Raw genomic sequence first — 20,165 nt, forward strand, 5'->3', positions numbered from 1 at the left:
ATATAACTTAATGGAGGGCAATACAGTGGTGCAGTGGTGAGCACTGTTGCCTCACAGCAAGAAGGTGGCTTATCCACCTTGGCCAGTGTGGAGTTTGCATGTTGTCCCCGTGTCTGGTGGGTTTTCTCCAGGTACTTTGGTTTCCTTCCACAGTCCAAAAACATGCACATAGTGGGGTTAGGTTACTATTAAGATCTACTACTTCTTTTCTGTTTTTTAGGGATTGAGTAGTTATCGCTGATGATGTGTTCCCTGCACCCTGGAGTTGCCATAAAACTATTTGCTGGTGTTGAACTGGGCACACACAGAACATCTTTCTTGCATGTTTTTAACATTCAGATCCAAACAAGGGGTCACACTTGTTTTACCCACAGTCATAAACCTTTGTTGATTTTTGTGCTGCAGTTTTGCAGTTGGCGTAAATTTTTCCCTGCAGAAAGGAGGTTTTAGGACCATGTAGTCGACATTGGAGCTGTAAAATAGACCAAACAGTCAAATGTAGACATCAAAGCATTATAGCTCTGCAAATTCACAGCAGAGGATCATATCGGCCTTGGCACGGGGGAAGAAAGGGCCTCCTTTTACTGCTGTTTGCTTTGGCTTTTAAGGCAGCTGATGATCAGCCGTTCCAGGAAAGAAACACATCAAGCACCATTACAGATCTGCCAGAGTTGCGCTTTTAATAGACTTTATGACCGTGATTTATCCTTCTGTGTCCTGTGTAATCAACATCACACCTGAACACCCATTACCCCGACTGAATGACAAGATGATAGAGTAACATCGCAGATGTGTTTCTTTTCCTGGCCATGGAGCCCCAGACACCGGCATGCCCTGACAAACACAGCAGAGAAGGAAATGTTATGCTTTTGCCATGCACAAATGATTCTTTCAGCCTTCGCTTCCCTCCCGCATCTCGAATTGCAAACTGATGACTTGTGCTGTTTGTACACTCCAATAATGAGGCTGCTTGTGTCTGTGTAGTTCTGAGGGGGGGGGGAACAAAAGCAGAGTTTCTTTTCAGGTTGCATAAACCCAAGCGGCAAGATGGAATGAAGCCTAAATCCATCGGTTATTTTTATGACACTGAGACCATTAACTGAATGGCATGTCCTAGCAGGAGCCTTTGATACCATACACATTATGATTCTGAGGTTTAAACCCAACTAGGAAGAGGTGGCAAAGGGCTAACTGACTTCTTCTGGGGTGTGGTTAAGGTTGTGTTCAAAGAGAACAAAATGTCATCCTATTTAGAATTAAAAAAAACAACACAAAACTATTCGTTGTTATTTAGAAACATCTTTATTAATTGAAAGTATCTTTTCTCTCTGGGTAAAGCAGGAAATAAAGTCTTTACATGTCAATTGTTCTTTTTTGTTGAAAGTCACAATAAAATCAACACTAACACAAACATGGATGGCCATCGATCACCGTCACAGTTTTTGGGCACACAAGGTGAAGTTAATGGGAAAGGATTTCTTAAATAAAGAACCAAGCAGACACCAGCACCTCCTGCCTTAGGACAGTCATTTTAATGAGCTCTATAGCTTAAATGCTAAAGGAGGAGGATGTGTCACTGTCGAGCTCTACGAGGGGGGGGGGGGGGGGGGCAGTGCTATAGGTTTGACACTAAACAGCTGCCAAACATCTGGGGTGAATGTAAGCAACCCTCCTGCAACACATGCTCCATTAGTCACTGTCTGTTCAAGAAGAAAAAAACGTAATGTGTAATGTCACTGAAGTGCACAAAGTACGGATATATTTACCACCCAAAAGAATCAAATGCTGGTTTGTGCTGCTTTTTCCTCTGTGCTACAAGCAGTGAGCAGGGAAATTTTATCATTTCCTGTGGGAATACATGCAGCAAATATCTTTTGAAAAATTAGGCTGAAGCAACAATCACTTTTCCATTACACAAGCCTTCCTGCAAGGACTTTATTTCATGCTGCTATTGTGACTTTTTTTTTTTTTTTTTTTTGTCAGAGTTCTCCCACAAGTACAATCTAAGTGAAAATATATACGCATTTCACTGAAAAGTTTTAGGTAAATTTTCTAAATATTTAGCTGTCGGGTTGTTTGGCATAGTGGCTGAAAGAGCGCAACACGCTGCACCTGAAGAAAACACCGGCAAATAGAATCCACACGAGCACCTTGTGGCCATGACAGCCTCATCACCACTTTAAAAACGAAAAAACAAACTAATTCACAGCTGCGACAACAGCGCACAGGAATGTCCTGCAAATTCATAGAAATACAGTCTAACACATCAACAGTGCAGGTGGTGTGTAGCAGCAGAACAATGTTTCATGGGCAGCAGCAGGTTATTAGTGATGTTAAATAACTAATACCCCCATTAGCAAAAGATTAAAGAGTATTTGTCATATTCTGGTATGTCTCGAGTTACATGTTGTGGCATTGTCATCTTCACTTTATTAGAATTAACTACTGACTGTTTTGAAGGTGAAAATGTTCACAAAATGCAGACGCTAGCCTGAACATCACAGTCAGCCAATGCGATCATCACATCTGGTAATTACACAACTTGAGACATGTTGAAATTAGCTACAACTACAATACTACACAAAAGTTTACTAAAGGAGGCATCTGAACAGAAACAGCAATGGTAACAAACTTCCTTTGCTTTTTATACCACTTGCAGTTTTCTTTAAATGGATAGCTCACATTTTGGGAAATATGTTAGGGATTTCATGTTTGCCAGACAGCTTAGCACACACACATAAGAGAAAAATATATAGACACACACACAAAATATATATATAATCCATCATATTACCACATGCAAAAAAAAGTTGTGGTATATTTTAATGAAACATAATCTTGATTTATTTGTTAATTGGTGAACTTTATTTTCATTACTGATAATCTGACAATCACACTCATGTTTAATTGATCAGCAGTTTTGTCAATAAAATCTAAACAGAAAAATGGCTGTCAAAAGACTGAGGTATATATATATATTTTTTTTATTTCTTTTGCCTTACTACATTTGACCAAATATTCAATTTAACATCATACACAAGAATGAGTAAAATCTTCACACTGGAAAAAGCAAAAGTTGGCAAATGTTTTGCATTTTTTGCATAAAAAGGTGAATAAAACAAATATTTTATAATCAAAATCAGTCACTTAGCCAGTTCCCTCTTTTTTCCAGTATTTGTGCCAGCTACTGGTGGTCACCTCTCGACAGAAAATATTTCCCAAAATGTCAGGTTATTCCGTCAGATTACAGAAGGCTGAGCTGCAAATGGAATCTCTCAAGCAAGTCAGATAAAAACCCAAACTGGGTAAGATAACTGAGAATTTTCTGCGTCAATTTTGTGACATAACCCATTAAGAAAGGTGTGAAAAGTGACTGGCTCCAGTGTAAATGGGGAGATAGGTGAAAGAAACAAAGACATCAGTAATTACGATGGCTGACGAAGGACAAATGAGCCTTATTGTGGTCAGAGTGCACAAAAGACTCAACAGTTCAGATCTCATCGTTGCAAATGTATCAAATGTACAAACACCATGAGGAGGAGGAAACGACCTGTGGAAACACATTCATACGTCTAGATCCGCTGGTTGCATTTATGACACTAAAAAACTGTCAAAGAGGCCAAAAGAAAAAATAAAACTGGAAGTCAAGAGTAAAATATTTAGCTGCAGGCCTTAGTAAACCTATTTCAAACTCTTTGGCATGTACAATCAGCAAAATTTACACGGTATGATCTCACTCATTTGTTTCTCAACAATATAAAAAAAATCGAAATAGAAAAACAAAAAGTATCAAATTTCACTTGCCGGATAGTTTATGTTACAATAAAATGTTAACATTTGTTTAGTTATTTTTTGTTGCCAAAAAGGCTATACATCAATGCTACAAAAATCTAAACCTTTGTTTTTGTTTTATACAACACATTTCTGTACAGCACATTTGTTATTATTGTTTTCTTTTTTTATTACAGGACTCATGGCTCATACATCCTAATTACACACAGATCCCAAAGCAGAAAAATAACTGTTTAGGTACCATTTGTTGGGGAGACTGAGGTTTTACTCTTGTTGTCTTTGAGCCCCTTAAGTTTCCTCATCACATAAAGTCATTGAGCTCTGCCTCCAAGGCAGCAGCCATCTCATCTGCCTCTGAGTTACTGCCTTCCTCCTCCTCATTGGAGTCTTTGGAAGATTCGTCTGCAGAGTTCTCCCCTTCTTCCTTGTCTTCTGCGTTGTTGCTGTCGGCATCATCTTCCTCCTTGTCTTCATCATGCTTACGTTTGTGGCCCCTACAAAAAACGACACAGGATTATTTATGAGAACTTGTAAACCCTTGCATTTATGAGATCTTGCGGAAAAAGTCACATTTTCTTAAAATTGTAAAACCACATGCCTGATTCCGTCACTCGCTCTGTTACTTACGGAGACTGTATATTCTCAAAGTCCAGTTCGCACTGTTAGAGCATTTAGTGAGATTCTGAAGTGCTCGATTGTGTTACTTTCAGTCAGAACGATGTTAGCTTCATATTTAGCAAAAACATGTGAAAGTGATATCCATCTGATCTAACTAACTAATTAAGGGTAGGGTCATAGTGCTAAGCATCACGTCTTATTCCAATAAAAAATGTATTATGGACCTGTACTAAAAGAAAAAAATACAAATCAATTCACATTCATTCAGAAGGAGAAAACTAACAAGCCACAACTGGTGAGTAACTGAAGGAAAACCTGAACCCTTGAGCCATACAATCAAGAGATCCGGTGGCTGTGTTAAGGTCTTGGGTACATTTTGGCAGAAAGGTTTGTGTCTACGTTAAAGAGGCATACACACAGGAAGAAACCAGCAGTGATGTGGCGACCAAACACCATGGTGTGTCAATAATATTTAACAAAGTCAGGTGAAATAACCAATGAGTGATTAAAGCAACAACTAGTTGGAGCAAGAGACTGACTGGCCTTATGCATTGAGCAACTTGTTTTATCCATTAGATAGGCTTTTAAATAAATGCCGATCACTCAAACAAAGTTGTTGTGAGTGATTAGCTTTGTCCTGTGATGCCACTATTCTATTCTGAAGGAAGTCGTCTCTTAAAAGATGAAAACGTCCCTGTCATGAAAATGTCACTTATCTCCAACCTATGGGAGATTAAGGACTAATGTCTTAGACATGGCTACGGTAACAAAAACACACAGTATTATCGACCTTAAACTTTGTACTGTAACTTTTTTTTACTGAAGGCACATTTTAAAAAAGTGTGTATGGACTCAATCTTATTTCTGCTAACAAATCACCCGATATTGATGAAGCTAAAATCAGGAAGAGAAAAAAAAGGAAAGCACACATTCCTATGTGGCTGAAGAATTCTTTGATATTACTGTGAACATGCCATCCCTCTTTTCACTCCACTCCAGCTTCACCATGGCATCCTCTGTAGAATGGCTTATTAGCATGATGCTAATGAGGTGTGTAGGTGTTTTGTATGGTCACTGAGAAGGTCTGACACCGGCTCTGGCAAGAGGACCCATCTCATTAGACCACACTGCTGTCAGACAGCCTCGATAAACCTCCCACAGCAGCGGGGGTCTGCCTTTGTGTTCATTAAAGGTCAGATGTCGGCTTACATCTGCTGAGAGGTTCTGTGACATGACAGTTTACAGCGAACCCCTGCAGACCGCATCTGCGAGCAAAAGGGCTGTGCTTGTGGTACATCGGGAGAGCTCAGATCCCCCGAACTGACAAGAAGTTTAATCTCCAGAGCCAGAAGTTCAAACCTCAGCGGTGAGAGGGTAATGTGAGGCTGAGCCATAAGGGCAAGAGATGATATGAGCAACTAATTATTATTTATAGAGAGACAACGGAAAAGAAAAGGCGATCCCCAACGTATTGTCTTCAGTGACACTATTCATGCTGCCTGAGTAGGCTGATGACACTGTATGGGCCCCTATATCAGGACGTGTGTATCACATACCCACACCCCACTATTCTTCCATTCTTTCCAAATATTAACAATGAAGACAGCAGGGGGCGGGAGGAGAATGACTTCCCCCATTGCTTTCTGCTCTGCATCATTACATCCAATCTAAATCCTCGGCTATTAATCCAACCACCCACAGACACAGACGCTAGATACTCCCACCACTCTCACTCAAGTCAGTTCCAAAGCAGGCTTCAGTTGCTATTCATTTTTTATTCTTTTCCACCTTCTGCTAAATGGCACAGCTACAAAGGGAGAAGCCTGCAGTTCACCTTCTTATTTACTATTTAAGTAACGTGCTACACAATACGTCTGAAAGTCGTCTATGACTTAAGGTTCTGCCCCAATTTTCATTTAGACACTGGCTGATCCTGATTTTTATGCCTTGAGCACTTTTTGAAATGAGCAAATGAGAAATCAACTCAAAATGTACACCTACAGACTTCTACAGCAACATGGACATAAATATGTATTATTTGGCTTCAGGCTAGGGCTAAAAAGTGATTAAGAAAGAAATTATTTCCATGGTTGCTCAAGGGTAAAATATAGACTGTTCTTTTTGGTTTGATGGCAATACAATTTGACTCAAAATGACCTGACTGGGAAAAAAAAAAATGCCCCAAAACATCAACAAAACAAAAGGGAGAAGTGAAGCTAGAAGTGTTCACAATCTGCATATTGTGTTTTGAATAATTGTATGAAATTTAAAAAATTGTGCAGGTCAAAAAAAGAAATATTGGCTTTATATAATTAATTGATTATCCAGCTTGCCCATTACCAAATCATGTAACACTCACCGATGGCATTTGGACACATTGATTACTTGAAGTACTCTAAAGTAATCATTACTAACTCGCCTTTGCAAAGCCCTGAGGGGTTTCGTGGCTTTGGTGAATGTGTTGCACAGACTCATATTTCACCCCCCATCTTAAATGAATACAGTTCCATTGTTTTAAATGGCTCCATGGGAAAACTTGAGAGCTGAGTCAGATGCTAAAGGGGAGGTAACAAACCAAATGGGGACAGATGAAAGTGAAATAGGCCGCCTGCTCCCTAGACAAAATAAAAAAAGATAAGGCTGTTTGGTAATATAAAGCTTCCTCATTATTTTCAGTTGTATAACTGACACAGTTCAAGTGTTCAGATAATAGGATCTTTTAATGCACTTATTTCATTTAAATTTCCTCATTACTGGATCTCTTATTGGCCAGTAAATTTTGAAGCTGTAGCTGTGAAGGCCAATCAACCATAAAAACTTCAGGAGGGAGTTGCTAACAATGTACTTTAAAACGCTAGGGAGGCACTTTTGACTGCTTCAGCATGAGAGGTTTTACCACTGTACACAAATGCTGGCTTGTCAGCTAGTTGTAAACTTTTAAAAGCTAAATGAATTGAACCCTAAACCCCCAAGAGAGCGCTGTAAACCAAGCTGCTGTTGATGGCACGCGAAGTAGTAATCATCAGGTGCAGTTCATGCCAGTTATGCCATCTAATTCAGTTTTGTTTATGTAGCACCAGTTCACAACAGCTGGTTATAAGGCAAAAACCCTACAACACTGGAGAGAGAAAACCCCAATGATCTGATAAAGGTGTATCAGCAAGCATTTGGCGACAGTGAGGACAAAGAACTCCCTTTAAACCCGAGGACACCTCTAGAAAAACAAGGCTCGGGTAGGGATAGTCACCCGCTGTGACTGGTTGGTGCAACGAGAAGAAAGAGACAATAGAAAACAGAGCAAAACACAAACTACAGAAGCAAGTTAATGACCTGCAATAATGGTGTACAACAACATGAAAAGAAACAAGAAAAAAAAAAGTGCTGGGTTAGAAAAAAAAATGGGGCAGGAGTGTTCAGTGCATCACAGGAGGTCCCCCAGCACCTGATCCAGCCCGAACTATAGGATTTGTCAAAAAGGAACGTTTGAAGGCCAATCTTAAAGTGAAGAGGGTGCCTGAGTACTGACCCCAAACTGGGAACTGGTTCTACAGAAACGAGGTCCATAAGCACTTGTAGGCCTGCATTCAGAGAGAAGTGCTCTTTTGGGATAATATGACGTCTTTTAGATGTGACGGGGCCTGCTCATTCAGGACGTTTTATGTCAAATGGAATTTTTGAGCCAATGAAAGGAAGCCTGTATGGCTGATATTGCACAAATGACAGAAGGCAATGCTAAAGATCTGTTTTATGTGAGGGTTTAAAAATATATCCCAGTCAAAAATGACCACGATAATCCAATCGAAAGAAAGCATCTGGTTATACACTATGTTTTTAAGATCTATGCAACTCTTTGGAATGCATTTTTTGGCAAACAAAAACCAAATCGACATATTTTTTTGTGCATTCTCACATTCATACCTCTCCAGATGGTTCTGGAAATTAAAACTAAATTGTGCTCCTCAAAAATGCCAGAAATGTCAGTTATGAGGGTGCAAACGGCAATAACGCGTCTGCTATTATAGACACAGATGCTACTGTCATTACTTGGAGATGTTATTATGTCTATGTACTCTGGGAGTATAATTGCATTAAGGGACACAATACAGAGTACCTACTGGTGAACAAACAGCCTGCAGCTACAAAGCCTCAACACATCATTAAAGATACAAGTGATACAAAATAACTAATAAAAGTCAGGAGCAATGCATCTGCCCCAAGTTGACATACATTTTATAAGACTGTGTGCTTCAATCCAGGCAGCACGAATGTTGCCCAGGGGAGCATTCAAAGGAGTTACATTTGGAAAGACTTCATAGAAAGGGCACAGTAATCATCCGGCTGATAGAAAAGTAAGCTCTTATTTAAGGCCGAGGCTGCAAAGGCATCCCAATCTAGGACTGGCGAGGAAACGCAGTGAAAAATCACTTCAAACACCTCTGACAGCTCTGCTAAAGAAGTGTTTGAGAAGGAAGGAAGGGTTGGTTGGAGGGGGAAGATGGAGCAGAAAAGCAAATGGAGCAAATACAGCGGGGAAGAGGAGGAAACAGAGCAGGGAAGACATAAGAGGGAAGTAATGAACTAAATAATGAACTAGACTTTTAGGGCTCAGACCATGTAGTTGATTTTTTTTTTGGGGGGGGGGCTAACAAAGGCAGAAGTTATATCACTCAGCAATGCTGGTAATGGTATCGCCCCACCCCTCCCTTCGCCTCTTTTTAAAAAAAAACAAAACATAATCCCATATCATTTGCAGCAGATATGTCAACCACAGATACAGTGATACACTCGAGCATTCACCAGCTCCATATGCACAGAGCTGATAAGCAGCCCAGTAAAAAATGTCTGTTGCTTTACTGACTTAATCTTCTCAGTTTATGAGGGAAACGTGTCAGTTTTGCTCAGCTATGCTTCAAACACAATAGGGCTTTCAGCAGTGCTTCAGCGAAACAACAGACACACTGACAGTTAAACAACAAACACTCACAACAAGTCCCTTTTTGAGGTCACTTGCTTTTAAGCTGCACAATTTAGAAATACATGTTGACAAAGACTTCAAGCAGAATGCTCACAGTCCAGAACATTGCATGTTTGGAGGTAGTAGTCAGTTGACAAAGCAAAGCTCACTTTTCAGCATTGTTCTCTTCAGTAACAGCGGCAACAAAGAGGTGACAACTCTGTTTTATACTACATGTGGCAGCAGGTTTAGCTATATGTTGCTTACCTCATATAACCTTTTTTTTTTCTACAATGAAACAGTCTTTGGTCACTGTAAATGCTCCATATTTCCAACCTGGTTATAAGGAAGTCCTTTAAGGAACAATTCTAGAGTAAGAGACTGTAAAAGACACATTTACAAGGTCACCAGTGACTCATCTCAGGTTAGGTTTAAGGTCGGGGGTTTGGGCTAGTTTGCCAGCCAGCCATTTTTTTAATCAAATTGTCACTTGATTGAAACTCCCAAATGTAAAAGCTTTGAATAAAAAAAACTATAATGCTAAAATGAATGTCTGACACGTCAAAGGCAGCATCTTCATTTCTGAAAATTTGCCTATTTAGCATGTGGTTAAAAATTAAACCCTGTAGACAAGCTGCTGTTGACATGCTGAAAATCATTTAAGGATAGTTTTCATTCAAGATGTAACATTCTGGACTTTAATGACTCTCACAGGTACAGGCTTCTTACGGTTTTTTTTTTTTTTGGTTTTTCTGCATTTTCTCTTGTTACATAATTAACCCCTTTCGGACGAGTGTCGCAAATTCGCTGCAAAACGTTTCCGGCTTGAATGCAGCCAAGGTGGCACATTTATTCCACTAATGACGGTTGATGCATATTCATTACAAACTAAAGATTGTATTAGAAGCATTGGTTCTGCCGTCTCGTGTTCGGAGTGGAAACTGTATCCGGATGATGGAGTGGAAGTGCTGGCATGGCGGTACCTGTCGATTTTGGCTGCTAATGTCTAAAAGAAATTCCTAAATGAAGGTGAGCAGTGTCCAAATAAAAATACGTACCAACTTATTCCTTGTTTCTACTGCTGATCTTCCATAATAGACTACATGCGACAAACATTTCACAAGTTATTTGCATTTTTCGCTTTGTTGCATTTTTGCAACATTAGGCAGTTATGGCTACATATGGTCAATGTTGTGTTTAGGTGCAGTAGAAATTGCCTGTGCATAGATTTCCAAACCTTTGATGAATGTTGCTCCTAAATCATTTCTATAATTATTGTAATAATAACTTGTTGGGATATATAAATGCAGTTTCTGCCTATTATTTTTTTAAGGCAGAACTAAATGAGTGCAGCAACACTTTATGGGAGGCAAGCTGCTGCTCTTCAAATGAGTCAAAAGTGATGACAGATATCTTAGTGATAGTGAGGATCTTGATGAAGCATGCAGACCCACACCATTATCACCAGGTGATGTTTCTGTAGATGTCTGCATCAATTATGAGAGCACAGACAACAAAAGCAGTTGTGATGAAAATTCTAACAGCCATCATATGGCAACTGCTACCAGCCAGTACTACAAAGAGTAGATGGTGAAACAACAAAAATCTGCAGGACATTCCAATTTACCTGCTTTTCCCGATGCTGAGGAAATCAGACTGGTCATAACAGTACTTGCTGACATTGACCTTTTTCATACTATTGTAGAGCAACATAATCTGTACTGCGCACACAAAAATCCAAAGACTGCCTTCAAATTGGATTGAAATTAATTGGAACAGTTTACTGGGAAATTAGTGTACATGAGTGTTATCAAGGCCAAGAATGTATTAGTCCAGTGACTGTTGCATAGCACAGGTGGCTGATGTGATGACCTGAGCTGGTGCAAAGTGCAAATTTTACCTGTGCCTAAACAAGAACAACTGCTTCTATGACTTCAGTTAGATTTGTTTTTTTTTATCAATTTTTGTATAGTAACACCAATAAAACTGTCAACAAGGGGTTAAAGGTAAATTTGGCCTTTATTTCCCCATTAAAACTGTTCACTAGACTATGAAAGTGCAACAAAAACAAAAAAAACACCCAACAACTCTCTGACAGTAACATCTCTAAGCAAAGGCTGTGACAAAGGTGTGACGCAGCATGTCAACTGTGTGATTCACTGTCAGTATCATTTATATCTCCCTCCCCTCACCCATGCTTGCATCAAACCACCCCCATCTCTGGCTCAGCCACAGGCAGCAGAATCACATTAAAGCCCCCGGGCATCTTGTCATATGACTTCCTTCTTTTTCTTTTTTCTTTTCTATTTACTTACTTGCAGCACCAGCTTTGACAAGGCTGCAGGGATTGTTTCTCAGGAGTTTCAGGTGGATTTGGACTGGGATACCTTAACTTTTTATTGGAAGGGGATTGGTTAACGACAATACTCCATAAAGGAAAAACCTCTAGTTTGATATTGCAACCAAAAACATCCTCAATTATCCTTGAGAAAAGACAAAATTTTTTTTAAAAAGTCTTAAAAGAAAATCTCTTTGGACTAGTCCCAAAATTGCTTAATTCATTTATAAGCTTTGAGTATCCCTGCTCATAAAATATTTGAGATGAGTCTTTGCTTTGGGGCTATCAGTCTCTATACTCAACCAGAGCTGTGCAAACATCTGTTTACCCTGCTATATCTCTTATACTGTATCCTCCCCCAAAATTAAAGACTACTCAAGTTAGCTGATAGTGACAGTTGACACATGAGAGTGAGGCTATGGGGATGATATTCAATACAATTGATTGAAAAATGGAATCCATCTATTCAACAATCCTGCAGCTTTACAGAAGCTGTGGGAAAGGTGCTTTGGGTGGCAAACGAACCTCTAATCCCAGCAGTGTAATCCCAGCATTGATTATTCTGCGCGAAACAGAAAAATCAATGCATATCGGGAAAAACAGCACACTTCACATCATTCCTTTGTTTGCACTTTCTCCAGGAAATGAGTCACTGGACTGAACATACAAATGTTCAGTCCAGTGACTTGGAAAAGTGCAAAGTCTATATTTAATCTTTATATATGGGGGGTGGCAAGGATCCAGTCACAACAATAATAAGTGTGTCTGACACAGGAAAAATGGTACAGCTCATACAGTGAGTCTGCTGTAATTATGATGCTGATTTATAGCTTTAACACCAAGATCTGCTCCACCCTGTCAGAAGCAGGACACCTGCTAATTAAAAACAGTATATTCTGTACTGGGAATAAATCTGTTCAGAAAAAATTGTGAAAAATGTGGAACTAAAATTTTATTTGAATGTTTATAGTAAGATTTTAAAATAAATCTACATTGCAGCTTGAAAATCAGAACTACTTTTGATATTCCCCCACAAAATCAGTCCATGCTGTGGGTGGAGACTGTGAAGCGCTTTCTGAGCTCAGTGCGTTTTTCCCCCTGTAGCACACTAACTACCCAGTGTTAAGATCTGGCTCCTAATGAGGTACTTCTCTTTATACACCTCCATTGTTGGCAGCTGTCTACTGACAAAACAGCTCGTCTAATTATCAATATTGAGCCCTAAGTAGAGACCGTAATCAGGGTCTTCAATCAATGGTGATTACAGCAGGACAGTGTTTGTGGTTTCATTAACCTATGAAAACAGGACTGAGCTTTAGATTAAAAATTTTTTTATGTTCATAGCAAGACGACATTACCACCATGTCAAAAACAAACAAACAAACAAACAAACACCCCCCCCCCTTCTATTTTGTGTTTGCAAAGTGACAGCAAAGCAAATGCAGCGTCACCAGGCAAAAGGCTTGAATGGAAATTAAGTTTTGTGGAAATGCAATGATGTGTTATCTGCACTGTAGAGTCACAGCGTTCAGTGAAGTCACTGAGATGCAAAATAATGAGTTTGTCCCAATGATGGCTTCCTGATTTTACAGTTCTGTCTCATAGTACAAACCCAATTCCAACAAGAAGCACTCCAAGAGCACAAACCTCCACCAAGGCAGCTCACTCTCTGGGCAGTATTTACTTTGAAGTAAGTTTTAAAGATAAAAGAGTTTATGAAAGTTTGACCTTATTTGACCTTGGAGAAGAGGTCAGAGGTGACATGACATGATTTGTTCCACAATTTGTAGATGCAGGTTTTTCCAGACTGGTGAACCTTCACCTATCTTCTGAGAAACTCTGCCTCTCTGAGATGCTTTTTAACCCCCCCCCCCCCCCCCCCCAAAACAAACAAACAAACAAACAAACAAACAACAAAAAAATCAACTTACTCACCTGTTGTCAATTAACCTGATTAGCAAAATGTTCCTCTAGCTGCTTTTTTAGTTACACTTCCTGTTGCTGCCTTTTGTTGCCCCATCCCAACTTTTTGAGACGTGTTTCTGCCACCAAATTAAAATAGCTAGGATTTTTCATTAAATAGTGAAATGTATCAGTTTAAATATTTGATATGTTTTCTATGTTCTGTAGTGAATAAAATATGGGTTTATGAGATTTGTAGATCACTGCATTCTGTTTTTACTTATTATTTACTCAATGTCCCACCTTTTTGTAATAGGGTTTGTATTATATTATTATTACGGAGGTTAGGCAAGTCACTTCAGGAAGCAGTGTAGTGAAATTTGCGCATCTTTGTCAAATATGTTCTAGAAGCTTGCTGCAAAAACTAACTACATGCACAGGGCTTGTTCCAGCTATAACTTCAACCTCAGCAGAACGCAATTTCTGGCAAGGTCACAACATCACCTGTGGAGTCTCTGAGCTAATGAGCTTTCTACCTAAGGATGGGTACTTACAGTCATGTGAAAACATTTTCACAGGACTCTATGCAGTCCTGTGCTAAAGGGACAACAAGATCATCCAGCTCAGAAGACACTGCTAGCATTAGGTCCCATCTCTTTGGAGCACTTAATACTCAAGTAGAGTAAGGCTGGATAAATGTGAGTGGTACAGCTTAGTGAGTAAGTCAAAGTAGCTTCATTCATTTCTGTTTCTCTGGCTTTGTTCAATTCTGACTCACCAAACTGAGATCCACTGATTGTGGTGAGGATTCAACAACTGTTGAAGATTTTGCATTTACTTAAGAGAACTAACAATGAAGTCCCCAAACTTGAGGATGTGTGACTCCTCTGTGTATCTTACGAATGGACGTAGCTTCTGGTCTGAAAAGAGAAAACAGGATGTCAAGAAACTGGGTTCTTTTTAATGGCCAGCAGGGGGCGACTATAGTTGCAACCAGAAGTCTGGTTGGATATAAGTTTGTGAAGACAATTCAGCTTCATTGATAAGTGATCTCAGTAAACACTTTCAGTCGATAGTTTGAAGTCCTATTAAATAAAAATGTTGTACATTTTGTAAATTCTGGAGTCACACGATGATAAAGCATGGTAACTGTTCCAACTAGCCCTTGGCTTCTCAGTCTGATCTATCCCATCGTCATGTCTATTTTCAAAACATTAAGAGGGCAACAACAATAGTATTACTGAAAATCTACTTCCTGCATCACAATTAATGCCCCCCTCATGTTATTTAACACAGTGGTACGCTTCATTTAAATGTCAATGTGAACATGAGAAGAATTGCAAAGAATTTAAGCCCCCTCTACAAAACACGTTGCCATCCAAGTCATGATATATCCAGGCCAGGGACTTTTTAAGATCTTTGGTTTTTTTCATGACTTCATAAGAAATTATGCTTTTGGAGTTACTATCACCAATGCTCTTTCCAACTACCCATAAAATGAACAGCTAAAAGGTCTTGCCTGCAAAGCAGGATTATATTGGGTAAAATGTCAATTATAACCTAAAGTAAAAGCAGGTCAGGGTGGCTGAACAAAACTGCATTCCAGCCCTTTTACATCAATCATAGCTCAATTTTCTAACAGTGACTAGATATTAAGTGGTGACTAAAGTACATGAATGAATCCTCAAGAGCTTTGCAAAATCAACTTTTCCCTCACACACTGCAAACATGTTTCTGTGTGATGAAAAATAGCTTATGCATGAGTGTATGGCATATGATAAACAGTGGCTATTAACAGGCCAACCTTCCCCTGAGATCCATCTCTCTGCTTCATAGTGAGATCAATCCAAACTAAGATAATAAATAGAAAAACTGCCTGCGTCACCAGTTTGTTGGAATAAAACTGGGTCAGATTACTTGTAGTTTTGGTTTTCCTCTGTGCACATTTCTCCTTCCTCCCCCTTTTCCTATCTGTGAAAAGCCTGAATAAGCATTCGTTTTCCTCACGCTCTTCCACCCCCTCTCACGCTGCTGAACTGTGAGGTGGGGTGCGTGGGGATCACTCCCCTGTTTCTCCCTGATACTCTGCTGAGAAACACATACTGCTGGGTTCAGATTGTTCACAAGGGGCAGCCAAGTAAGGCGGATTGCTGCCGCATCCCTGTGTCAGTCATAATCCTTCTTTACGACATGTGACATCTTCCAAAGCACTGCTGGGATTCAGGTGTCAGGCAGGTAATGGATGTCACTGTTTCCTGTTCCAGTTTGTCCACAGAGGGCAACTGGCTATAAACCAAAAAATAAGCTGCATAGGCTACATATATATGTGATAACATCTCTGATTACTGTCAAGAAAACATAATGACAGAGCATTAAACAACAGCTGAACGATACAAAAAGGTTAAATTGTAGCTGTATGTTTGTTCTGTGGCCAGTAATGAACTTAGAAAGCACAGAATCTCAAATGTAAAAACTTTCTCTACTTTTATTTGATTGTTTTTGAAATGCTCTTAAGCTAAGCTGTTTTGTTTTTGTTTGGTTTTTTGCGTGGATCTGCAAGCTGTTTTCCAACAAACCTCCACCCCAGTTTGTTACTTTCATGCTGCATCTGACTGAACTTCAGTATGCTGAAGTAAAAAATGACTGCCAATGGAAATAATCTTCTTTTGATTATTGTGCTGCTGACTGAATCAGTCTTTTTTTTAAATATCCGTATTACTTGTTGCCACACATGCGGTTCCACCTCATGGCTGTTAGAAGCCTCGCTCAAGGGTACCCTGGTGCAGATTGGAGAGGAGGCGCAAACAGTGCTGTTGTCACTGAAAAATATCCAGATATGTATCATCTTGTATTGTCTGGTATGTAGTTGCTTCCTTTTATATCACAGGTCTGTGTACTGAATAAACCCACAAAAACTTTTGGGATGTAACACAAAGAAAGCTGTCTTAACTGCATTAACAGATTTAAACACTATTAATGTTACTGTCCAACATAATGAGACCCCACATTAATAGCTTGAGCGGTGAAGCCTGACACTTTGTTATTTATGGGCTGACACTGACATCAGTATTTGAATTTCACAAAAATCCTTAAATTAAATTTTGTTATACAGCTTAAATAATGAACAGGCATTTTCCCTTATTGATAAGCATGAAGAGCCAATCGAATAATAATGCTGTCCTCCTGATTATCTAAGACACAGAGCTCAGGCGCTGTCAGCTGAGAGGAGCTCGTCAGGCCCAGCTTTGAAGTCTCCTCAAATTCAACTCATCAAAATAGTTCTTTAGGCTTAAAAACATAAATATTTGGTATTTGTAGATCCACCAATAAACAATTTGCTCATAATATACATAATACTTGGGTTTCAGCTACTGTATTACAGTACAAGCCCAATAGCCCTTCTGGCTTAAGTTGACACAGAGCCTAGGCACCAAGGACTAAGCAAATGTTATAACACAGTTTAAACTGGTCAGCTGATATCGCCCACTTAAGTCCACAAACTATCAATTATGGCAGGGTAGATCACGTGGCGCTCTCTCTCTCTAACCTCTGTCCCCCTGTATTTGAGCACAGATGCACAAAGACCACACATATTGAAAGCAAAGTTAAACTGGGCTAAATTTCTTATAGTATCATTAAAACGGGCTCACCATGGCGGATTAGTTCCCTAACTAATCGGTTGAAGGTTTGTTGACACCTACAGTAACATGTCAGACATTGAGGTGGTCTCTCTCTCGCTGTATGAGGACATACCTGCTCTGACTTTGCCCACTTCTAGGTGAAGCTACTTCAATGTGGTTGTTCAAGCACAGAAGTAACAAACATGATGCATATCAGAGAGCTCACTATGTGAACAGAATCTGTGGACAACAGGTTAAATTTTAAATAAATGTGCAGTATCTGCCTGGCTCGCTGTTTCTTCTATGTTTATGTTTGCAAACAGAGAGCAGAGGAGAGAAAAGCAGAGTCAAAACTGCCACTTAAAACCGAGTTTTGAGTGGCGTTCCTTGTCTCTATCTCTGTGTTGCATTAATAGATGAAGTCATCAGTTGAAATCCCACTGTAATATAATTTTGCTGCTCAGCCACTGACACACAGACAATCACTTTAACATATAACATAGGCCTAAATGTATTTGCAAGGACATTGGGGCAAAAGGTGGTGCAGTACAAATTTACAGGGTTTTTGGGTTGTTTTTTTTTTACACTCAGCACCAAATGCTGCTATACAAGAAACAGCGTGTGCACTCTCACCAGCACACATACCTTACCTCTTTAACTAATCTGACAGCTGACCTTATAACAACTCCAACAGCAGCAATTTGTCAGGAAAAACTCTGGATTATGGGAAGCAAAGGAGGCTTTGTTCACTGAAACAACTGTGCTGGCTGCTGCTGCTGAACACTCTTTGCACCCGACAAAACGCAGACTCACAAAGCCCAGTGTAACGGAGGCTGCAGGTTAAAAAGGGAAGGCAGCCAGCTGAGCTGTGATAGGAAATCAGTCATAGAGGTAAATCAGTTATAAGCGACAAGCTTGATTCAATTAGGTCGTTTGTTTCCTTCTCACCCTGAATGTCAGTCACCTGCATAAGTTCCAGCTGTAATTGTAGATGTTTAATTAATGTACAGCGAGGATCAACATGCCCTGCAGCAGGGGACAGATATGAAAGCCGTTACTGAGGGGGGAGCAGCTTTGCTGGAACAACAAAGCTCTATCTATGGGTTCACAAAAACAGCTTTAATAAATGCAAATAGAATAATTTGAGCACACAGTGGAGAGATACAGTGTCATTACAGCACGCCTCTGGGTGTCAGGCGATCCTTAAAAACAATTACCTTGAACTGGGCCCTCGGGTGCCGGAGTTGTAATTGGAAAGCTCGTGGAGTCTAACTTACAACATGCGCACATGAAGATAACAGCCTCAGCTTTCCCTTTACAACCATCTCCAGGAGAAAGCTGCTCAAATGTAATGAAGATCACAATGTCAGCACTTAATTGCAATTTCTTCACATTTAAACAGGGTAACACAGTTTATGCGCTCAAGTGACAAACAGAAACTTGGCCAAAATTAAAAGCCTTGATTGTTGGGACTTATGGCCATCTAGTAAAACATGCTCACTTACACATTAAATACTTTCATCTGTGAAAACTTAACAGCAAATTACTCTTCTGGACTTTACAAAGCCAAACACTGGCAAAGTAAGCAAGCAACAGGAGAAAAATAGGGAGCAGTCGAAGCTAACCCACTACTGTGCAATCAGTGGAATTCAACGAGCTAAAGATGACACGGGAGAAACAGACTGTAGTCCAAGAGCGACTAAAGGAAGGATCAAACCCTCACTTTTCTTTCTTTCTTTGTTTTTTGTAAAAGTGAAAGTGCTTGGTGTTGACTTTCCAGAAGTATTGTGGATTGCAAATCTAAGCCATATTAACAGCTTCTTTTTGGAGAGAAGACACTTGGTTTCAGAAACCCTCCCAAACAAGCTGCAGAGTCACTCATCAGTCCTTGATGACTCTGCAGTGGATTTTTCCAGGGCAGATTGTATTAACACACACATGTGAATGCTCCCGCCAGCAAACTGCCAAAACGTCTGGGGTTATAAAGGTGCTCACACTTGTAATTAGTAATTAATGAAGTGAATTAGATTAACAACACCTGTACGCTACTTACTCTCTTAATTCCTATGGAAGCAGTAAGTGTATGGTTAGTTTTTCACAGGACTGCATAGAGTCCTGTGTAAACTTTCCACTAAGCCACAGGTGAAAACAACGTATGATTTAAGGACTTTATGAGCATTAACTGCAAATGGAAATTTAGATGAATAAAAAACTATTTCCTCTGAAAAATATAATACAGAAAGCAGGTGGCTATACTTCCTTTGACCCCGAGTAGCAACTTGGAGGCATTCATCCAAAAAAAAAAAAAAAAAAAAAGAGGGCAACTTGTATTTGAATCAATTTGGTCTTCCTCTCAGGCAGATTAATTCACTTATGATTACTTTTTGTACGAAAGCAAAACACAATCAGACAGAGACGGCGAGGAAAAGATGCATATCAGCTGCGTCGCTCGGCTGGTGGGCTTTCAGCTCCCTTGTTAACTGGCAGGAGATTTTGATGTTTATCTGCATGAACTGTCAATTTAAATGGCAGCGTCTCAGCTTGAAGACCATCTAACCTTTTGAAATGGCATCCTTTACTAATGTGTCACAAAATACAAAAGACTGGATGTACAGACTGTTGCATGCAAAGCATGTTATGACATACTGAAGACACACAGTCGCTCTTGTTGCACGTCTTGAAATATGATGCCCACAAACAACAAAAGTAAGACAGAAATAATTACGACAGGCAATAATTACATAACGGCGCAGTGAAGGAATTGAGATTTCACACTGAATGATAAAATGTGGTAGCAGAGGGACAGAAATTTGGTGTGTAGTCTATATGCAAGGCTTTTGCTTAATCCCCCTAGAAAAAGGGCAGCGTGCCAGAGTAGATAGCCAGCTCCACAGAGAACTATAGCCTGCAGAAGAACAAAAAGGTACGAGGGAGCGAGACG

The 20,165-nt window shown here is 39.7% G+C and overlaps 1 protein-coding gene across 2 annotated transcripts in view; it reads right to left on the reverse strand.

Moving 5' to 3' along the window:
* Nucleotides 1-1,958: 1,958 nt before the first annotated feature.
* The window catches only part of ctdp1 (CTD (carboxy-terminal domain, RNA polymerase II, polypeptide A) phosphatase, subunit 1), a 73,263-nt gene continuing 55,056 nt past the window's right edge, over nucleotides 1,959-20,165 (reverse strand). For both annotated transcript variants that reach the window (XM_030740360.1, XM_030740359.1), the window contains exon 13: nucleotides 1,959-4,286. In XM_030740360.1, coding sequence (XP_030596220.1) covers nucleotides 4,094-4,286 — 193 coding nt within the window. In that variant the 3' untranslated portion in view covers nucleotides 1,959-4,093. The remainder of the gene's footprint in view (nucleotides 4,287-20,165) is intronic.

The sequence above is a fragment of the Archocentrus centrarchus genome, chromosome 11 (genome assembly GCF_007364275.1).
Source record: "Archocentrus centrarchus isolate MPI-CPG fArcCen1 chromosome 11, fArcCen1, whole genome shotgun sequence".
Lineage (NCBI taxonomy): Eukaryota > Metazoa > Chordata > Actinopteri > Cichliformes > Cichlidae > Archocentrus > Archocentrus centrarchus.